Source organism: Neomonachus schauinslandi, chromosome X (assembly GCF_002201575.2).
Source record: "Neomonachus schauinslandi chromosome X, ASM220157v2, whole genome shotgun sequence".
Classification (NCBI taxonomy): Eukaryota; Metazoa; Chordata; class Mammalia; order Carnivora; family Phocidae; genus Neomonachus; species Neomonachus schauinslandi.
This window is the reverse complement of record NC_058419.1, coordinates 19,203,713-19,212,765: the sequence shown is the minus strand read 5'-3', so window position 1 is coordinate 19,212,765 and position 9,053 is coordinate 19,203,713. Positions and strand designations below refer to the sequence as shown.

At 40.5% G+C, this 9,053-nt stretch overlaps 1 protein-coding gene across 1 annotated transcript; it reads right to left on the bottom strand.

Moving 5' to 3' along the window:
* Positions 1-5,090: 5,090 nt before the first annotated feature.
* LOC123323419 (olfactory receptor 1019-like) lies at positions 5,091-6,014 on the bottom strand. Its single transcript, XM_044911913.1, has one exon. It carries the CDS (start codon positions 6,012-6,014, stop codon positions 5,091-5,093), a length of 924 nt encoding a protein of 307 aa, XP_044767848.1.
* Positions 6,015-9,053: the final 3,039 nt, after the last annotated feature.

Below are 9,053 nucleotides of genomic sequence, written 5' to 3'. Positions count from 1 at the left end.
AGGCCTTGCTCCCTTTGGAAGGACTGGTCTAAGCTCCACTGGTTTCAAATCTTGTTCTGAATCCAAGTCCCCTTAAACATCCACGACCCTAACAGCTGGCCCTGGGGCAACGGGATTGAGATGGGGACACCGTAAATTACCTTGGATAGACTTTCTCATTAACCCAATAATCAGGAATGACTATTTATAAGACAATGAAGATATCCTCTTCTTGAAAGCCTGTGGGAGAAGCAGCAGAACTAGATGTGAAGTCCCTGATGCTAAATTTGATAGTCCTGAGACTGAGTGTGTTAAGGCCTGACACTGATTTCAATGGGTCCTGAGTCTGTGGAAGTAAAAACTCTAAATTCTACCAGTGGCAACTGACTGGGCTTTCTCAGTTTGTACAAATCTAGTGGAGTTCCCCTTAAGCTGGAGAGGTCACTAGAGACTCAAATCTGATTATATGGTGTGTAAGCTGGGTAAATACCATTTGGAACACAGGCCTGCAGAAGATCCAGGGCAAACAAAACCTAATGCCTGTATTGGGTATCTGAAAAATGTGTGATCCTAGGAGCAAAAAATGATAATAAAAAAGTTATTGAGTATATACTATGTCTGAACACCATTCTGACCAATGTTCATGCATCACCTCATATAAACCTCACAGCAACCTTGGGAGATAGATAATCTTATCATCCCTATTGTATAGGTGAAGAAACTGAGATATAGAAAAGTTAAGTAACTTGTCTATTGTCAAAGAGTTAGAAAGTGAGAGAGGTGAGTCTCAAAGTATGGCAGTCTGATTCAGAGCTTATACTATTAACCACTACACTATACTGCCTGATAAAGGTGAAAGAAATCCCTTTCTATAAGCAGAACTGGCTTCATGGACATGTGATCAGTGCAATGGTACAGGAACTAAGCTCAAAATGGCCTTGTACTTGGGGTTTAATGTCACTGTTTTAAATTTTTAATAATTTTAATTTGTGCTTTGTAAATGAAATCCAAAATGTGATAGAACGATTGACTATGCACCAGGAGCTTGAAGTCTCCGCTAGCACAGAGTCACATCTTTCACTGCCTCTCCACCTCCCTGGGGCAGATTCCTGGCTACTCACTCCCTTGCCCCTTAGTACCTAGGACTCCACCCAGCCTCTTTCTCTTTGTCCCACCCAGTGACTGCTGCAAGCCTTCGCTCTCAGGGGCCTGAGCAAGAGCCTTGGTAGGATTGGGGTTAGGCAAGCGTGCCCTACAACATCTCAAGGTTGGTTGCAGTAATAGCCATCCTGACCCCAGGGTAGTAATGCCATGGTGCATTTGGCATATGACTCAGTAGGACTCATTGACCACCCTGATCCAGGTACCTAGTGCATCCTGGTGCAGAGGTTGCCGTACACATGGTGGTCACCTGTCCACCATGGGTTGGAGCAACTGTCTCGTGGGAAGGGGATATGCCTAGCTTGACTTACTCACTCTTGACCAAGATACAATGCATCTGTCCAGCAGTTCGTGGGAGGAGGAAACTGGCCAGGGGACCATACACATGTTCATTGAGTCACAGGGTAAAGTCACTGGGCACCTGTGTAGGGCTGCACTTGCCCCACAGGTATCCCTGTGCCTGAGAGGGTGTGATATTAAATAGCAAATTTAAAGCATCATGACAGATTGAGAGAGAGACTGCAATAGAAAGGGAAAAACTTTATATTTGAGTACCTTAAATGGCATTCCTCTCTGCTTTTTGAATACGGGACTTCACATTTACATTTTGCCTTGGACCTACAAATTATTTGGCCAGTGCTGAAAAGACTGTCTATTATTGGAGCACCTGGGTGGCTCAGTTGGTTAGGTGCCTGCCTTCAGCTCAGGTCATGATCCCAGGGTCCTGGGATCGACACCCCCCCATCAGGCTCCTTGCTCAGTGGGGAGCCTGCTTCTCCCCTGCATGCTGTTCCCCTTGCTTGTGCTTGCCCTCTTACTCTCTCTCTTTCTCTCTCTCTGATAAATAAATAAATCTTTAAAAAAAGACTATTATTAAAGTATTTTGGTATCCCCTGAGATCCACCACCTCTCACATAGAAATTATGAAAGATGATGAGGTTGTAGCTCTCTCTCGTCTTGCTGGAGCTGTTCAGAGGATAGGAGACAATTGCTGCTTGCCAATGAGATAGATGTTAGGTCAATGTGTGCTGTTCAGTCTAGTCTAATGAGGCCCATTTCATCCCACCCTCTCAGCTGTGTTAAGTATCTCATATCATGAGAGGGGCCTAAGAAAATGTGGTAAAAGATGATATTCTGGGGTATGAATCAGGAGACATGAATTCTAAATCTGCCTCTGCCACTGACTGAGTGATTTCCAGAGTGTTGCTCTCCCTTGGGGACACTGTTTCCTCATATGTGAAAAGAGCAGTTTTGATTAACCTAGTGTTTCCAGACTGTTGTTGAGGTTCTAGAGAGGTGCTTCACAGAGGGAGAGGTGAGTACTTGGCAATGGAGTTATAGGCGGCTCACACTGATTTCATCTAAGCCTGCCCATTTTGATGTTTTATATATTTTTGTTCTGCATTGGAATTCACTTAAAGAAATAATTTCAATGCTTAAAAAATTAAAACCCATCATTCTCAATGATCTCTGTGAGCCCTTCTACCTCTGATTTCTGATTCTGATATTCTTTAACCTCAAATCCTACAGAGAGGATGGTCTTTCTTCCAGGAAGCATCAGCCATGTGCTTGGTTGGACCCATTACCAGAGAAGGACAGAAATCCAGGGAGGACAAGGGGTTGGAGGGCAAGCACCTGGGTGTATAGAGCTGAAAGATAAGAACAATAAAGAAGAGATTCAGGTTCTTTATTGTGGATTGAATGTCAACAAGAAACATCCACAAAACCAAGAGATTCAGCTAGAAGCCCATGCCCCAGGAGATAAGATTTTCTACCTTTCATCCATTACGCAATTAAGATACAACAATACTTGGTGGAAAAAATGAACTGAATAAGTAAAAAGGTTAGTTGTGAATGAATTTCAGCTCTACTAATGTTTTTCGAGCCTTTACTAGGTACCAGACTCTATGTTAGACCTAGGTTGGGAGATGAAAAATTAACCAAATATGGCTCCATCCTTCTGAAAGTTTTCAGTGTATGTGAGCAAAACAGAAATTCTGAAAAATGCAGAGGATTTTATCATAAGGCCAAGTGTCATAATGTTACAATAGAGGTGCAAAGTACAATGGGAAAATCCTTACTTCCATCTGAAACATCAGGAAAAGCTATCCAAAAAAGATGGGATTTAAGTTTGGACTTTAAAAAATGGATAGGACTTGGATAGACAAAATATGGAGAGCTCTGCATGTCAAATATAACAGTTTGGAATTTATCTTACAGACAAAGAGAGACAAGGAAAAATTTTAAGCAGTGTGGAGAGTAGAAGGCTGATCTGGTTGGATTTACATTTAAACTACTATAGTTGTTATGTAAAAAGTAGATTTAATAGGATCCAGGGTGGATTCAGAGAGAAAGGATAAAAGATTATTTTGCTAATCTAGGCAAGAAAGGAGTGTATCATGATCTAGGACCGTGTCAGTGAAGAAGAAACTATTTCAAAAGGAATTTGGGAGGTAGAATTGACAGGATTTGGTAATTGATTGAACGTAGGGAACTGAAGGGGGAAAAAGTGTCAAAGACTAACTTTAGGTTTGGGGCTTAAGAAACTATGTTGGGCCATTCACTTACATAGGGAACAAGGGGAAAGGAAGAGCAGGTTTAGAAGAGTTCAGTTTTTGAACATTAAGTTTGAAGTGCCTGAGGAACTTTCAAGTGGAGGTTCCATCTGGTAGTTGGATATGAGGATCTGGAGCTCTAAGGGGATTAGTTTTACTTGGTAGTAAACCAGACTGCCTCACAACTGGGGCTTCGGAGTCTTTGGAAGATGGCTACTAAGGCTAGAAAGTTTTGGGGAATAGAAGCAGAAACAAAGCTATCTTAGGGCCCAAATATTGCGTCTGACCTAGATGTAAATAAATACTACTTTCTGTTTTTCCTTGCAGCTGGAGCCAATTTGATTATTTTCCCCTAACTAGTTGTTTGATCTTGGTCAGTTTCTCTTCTCTAAGCCTTGGTTTCCTCAACTATAAAAGTAAGATAATAAGTTTTATAGTCTTCAGGTATAGGATGATATGCTTTAATAGATAGGCTGTTGTTCAATATATTTAGACAAGATAGTAATATCCACAAATTTCATGCATCATTTCAAATTCTGAGGGCTAGCCATGGACTAATAAATTAATTGGGGTTTTACTCACACTTGTGTTGCCTGTTGGACATATATTTAGGAATACCAATAGGCTTAGCTCATTTATAATTTGCATACAAATAGTCCATTTAGTATTTACATACAGAAAAATCATTGGTATAATTTAGGCCTAGAGTCCATTGTCCCCTACAAAGAATCTTTCAAATCTTACTCTAATTAGCGAACTTAATCTGTTGTTTGGCTGAGCATTACTATCTTTTAAGATTTACCCTTATAAATCTCAATAATTGCACATGTGAATTCATATATCGGCTCACATTTTATAGCTTCAGTGGTAGTGATGGTGCAGCATTTGGAAAATACACATCCAAGAGTCTTCTGAGTCCTTATGAAAGATATGGACTGAACTTAATTCAGCCTAAGGGATACCAAGTATATCCTCCATATAAGCACATGAATAATAAAGCAAAAGTATTTGCATCTCAGTTGCCATTCATGCTTTCTTCTATAATTTATAGTCAAATTACACTATTTTCTAACCTTGTTATCACGGAATGATTTAAACTTATGACTAGTGTTACACCAGTTCACAACTCAGATTGACATATTCATACCCACATACATATTTCCCTCTTTTAAAACATTTCTTATCAGACAGTTGCTTCAGAAAATACACATTATTTTGTCCATATAATTTCCTATTGTGTTGCTGTTTATCTAAACAACTACTTCTAAACACTTAGCCAGAGCAATTCAATTGTTCTTAACAAGGCTTCATTTGCAGGCAAGGAAAACACTATGAATAGAACTGTAGGCAAGTCTTTATAAAACATATTACATTCTTGAGACACAGAATGGAAGATTAGGGACTCTGCTTCAATATTTTCCATAAAGCAACTTTCACTTCCTGGTTTCTCAAACTGTAGATAAGAGGATTTAACATGGGGATCACCATTGTATAAAACACTGAAACCATCTGATTTCCTGCCTGGGATCCATGTTGAAAGGGCTGCAAGTAAGTATACATAGTTGTGCCATAGTATAGGCCAACAGCAGTCATGTGGGAAGCACACGTAGAGAAAGCTTTTTGTTTGCCGGAAGCTGAAGGAATTCCCAGGATCGTCATGAGGACAGACACATAGGAGACAAGGATCACCACAATGGAGGTGACCAGCGTGAATCCCCCACAGCCAACAACCAGTATCTGGGTGACCCAGGGGTCTGAGCAAGCCAGTGCCAACAGTGGAGGGATGTCACAGAAGAAGTGGGGAAGGACACGTGGTTGACAGAATGATAATTGTGTGATGGAAGTTGTCACAGAAACCATGTTAACTAAACCCCCAAAGTAGCATCCTGCTACCAAGAGGAGACAACGGACTCTAGAGATGGTGACATGGTAGAGCAGTGGGTGACAGATGGCGGTATAGCGGTCATAGGCCATGGAAGCCAAAAGATTGCATTCAGCAGAAGCAAAGATTATGAACAAGCCCATTTGAGTCATGCATCCAAGGAAAGAAACAGCCTGCAACTTAGATAACAAATCTGCTAACGTTTTTGGGATTGTGATGGAAGAGAAACAGACATCAAGAAGGGACAGGTTAGAGAGAAAAAAGTACATGGGAGTATGGAGGCAGGGACTGACTCTGATCAGGATTACCAGGCTTAAATTCCCCAACACAGTGACGATATAAATGATAAGGAAGACTCCAAATAGCAGGACTCCAAGCTGAGGGTTGTCTGTCATGCCAAGAAGGATGAAGTCAGTCACCATAGATGAATTCTCCATTGACACAAGCTGGGTATTATTCTTGACTAGTTAAGAGCTCTTTAGACATGCTTTAAGTGAGGAAATAATGGGAAACTGGATGATATTGGGTAAAACAGTTCCACTCAAAACACATCAATCCACAACACTCTCCAACCCTTCCCCTCATCTATATTCTCACTTTAAATGCCTTCCCAAATAATATTGCCATTTCCCAAACCTAACATTGAGACAGTGAAGTTGGGAGGAAAAAAAGGGAAGGAGAAAAGTAAGTGAAGAAAATTCAGAAAGTAAAAGGAACATATATAAGCAAGAGAGCAAAGGTCTAGGATGCAAAAGGCACTTAATATTTGTTGAAGAAATGAATGAGGGAGGGAGAAAGAAAACAGGTGTCATCAAGAGATGTTCTGACTAATACAGGACTACAAACTTGGAACAAAAGAATTCCATCTCACTCTCCCTCACTTTTCCAGATCAATCCCAAGGAATTATTGCAGATGAAGTAACAATAGGGTAAATATTCCACTGATTTCGTCTTGACAGACAACTGTCCCCCTTCAGTAATTGTGGCATTATTTCTGAAACAGTGGAATTCATCAATATTTACTTTTCTACTTTCTAGGACCTTGATCAATTCTTCACCAGAGATTGTTGCAGAATCAGAACGCCCCTTAATGGCCATCAGAAACCTAACTCAAGTCTGAAGGTATCATTTGGATCCTGTGAAAGAGCAACCAAAGGATTCATGCAGCTCCTGGCTGATCATCACCTTATTGATTCCTTTAACCATGCTTGGGCAAAGGTTATGCAGCTGTGCAAACTAACTATGAATTCCACAAAGACTTGTTGGTCAGATTCATCTGAGCAAAGGGCCAGGTCACAAAATGGTTGGAGTCAGATGGCACTAAGGCTGAGTGCATGGACTCTCTCTCTACTGTAGTCACAGGGTATCTCTAATGCTGGTTTACTGCCTCATGCAAATGCCTGGATCTTGCCCTGGATGAAGCACCAGACAAGAGAAGGGCTAAGTCCATGCAAATCCATCTCCATTTATAGAATCTAAGCTAAGTCGGAATCCCTGTGGTTCACTGGATGGTCATCAGTGAGGGGTGTCTAGAAGGGATTCCTGTATTTGGTGAGAGGCTGGACAAGCAGACCTCAGAGGGCTCTCCCAACTTTGATTAAAAAGAAAAACATGTGTGAGGCACCTGGGTGGCTCACTCAGTTAGGTAGCCAACTCTTGATTTTGGCTCAGGTCATGATCTCAGGGTCCTGGGTTTGAGCCCTGTGTCGGGCTTCACACTCAGTGGGGAGTCTACTTGAGGATTCTCCCACTCCCTCTCTCTCTGTCCCTCCCCCTCAAACGAATAAATCAAAAAAAAGAAGAAGAAGAAGAAAGAAAGAAAGAAAGAAAGAAAGAAAGAAAGAAAGAAAGAAAGAAAGAAAGAAAGAAAGAAAGAAAGAAAAAAGAAAGACAAGTGTGATTCAATTTACCAGAAAATACAGGCTCTTTATTTGGTGTAGTAGTTAAGATGTCCAGTCCTGGAGCCATATGGACCTATTTGAATCCTAGCATAGGATATCACTGGTTCTGTGACTTAGGACTTAATCTACCTAAGCTTTAGTTTACTAATCTGTAAAAGAAAGACAGTATACGACCTATGTCATGGGGCAATAGTAAAGATTAAATGAAATATTGTAAGTAAAGCACTTGGTACATATCAGGTGCTCACTGAATTCTACTTTCTTCATTCCTTCATGAGCATTCCTACCTCTGTTTTCATTATTTTTTTTTCTCTCCATTTCACCAAATGCAAGTGGAGGTATTGTGTGTGTACACTACTACCATTTTAGATCAACAGAAGTGAACTCTAGAGAGACTGGCTAAAATATAATCTTCAGTGCTCCACTCTCTAACCATCCCTCAGACCACACACACATGTACACATGCACTCTCACACACAGTTTGACCAGAGCAGATGAAAGAAGCATTTTTTACTTGTGGTAATAATTCACTCTTTATTGCTCTACCCTAACTGTTGGAGTTGACTTCTGCTGCTGTTGCTGCTGCTGCTGCTCAGCACAGCAGCCTGCCCAAGGGAACATTCGACAACTTATGCCTCTAAATAGGGAGATTAGAGGAGAAAATACTGGGATGAATGCAGGTAATGGAAAGAACACTGCTTTCAGTGACAAAAACATGAATTCTAGTCCTGGCACTAATTTGTACTGTTTTTCCATGGAAAAGCCACTTAACCTCTTCCAGCCCCATATTTTCTCATCTTGAAAATGGAAAAAACAATACCCACTATGCCTCTTTTTTGGGGTTGGCATGAGGATCAAATAAGATAATGAATGTGAAAGCACTCTGTAAACTCTGAAGGGTGATACAATACACATGGAATGGATCCCTATTATTATTCCATCATGGAAGGTGGGAGAGGGAGGAGGAATGCATCAATATGATCATTTTCCACTGCGTGCTTCAGCTCCTGCTTACAGAGCTGCACTCTTTGCCCTCCCACTCACCCCCTACACACACATCATCTGCTCTGCCCCTCTACTGTGAAAGTTTCAGCCTGTGAAGGTTTAAACAAACAGCTCTTGGCTGCTCATGTATCTTGAATCATAAAAAAGACAGGTTTTCAATGTTAGTTTCATGTTCTTGTATCATTATTTAAAATTCCCATTTTAGGATAACTTTGTTCCTTGGCATGTGCATGTACTATAGGCATGCAATAAATATTAGTTGAATGAATAAATGACTATTACTCTTTAGAACATGGCAAAATCTTTTTTCCTTCAAATAAGATTGAATTGCTTTTTTTCCCCAAAGGAAATAAACATAAAAATTTAAGACTTTATTAAGGAAATGATTTTATATACCCTATCTGCACATGCCACTGCATGTGCCAATATTGCAGCCAGAAACGGTATATTATTAACTTGGCCAATGTGTCTTGTATATCTACTTATTGGAAATAGTCAGACACTCCTTTCATTTGTTGAAGAAATAACCTTTCATGTTTAAAAAAGGTGCATTAATGCATTTATCCCTAG

What these genes read in the sequence shown, in the direction of transcription:
- LOC123323419 (XM_044911913.1), bottom strand. Translation starts at nt 6,014, where the DNA reads ATGGAGAATTCATCTATGGTGACTGACTTCATCCTTCTTGGCATGACA.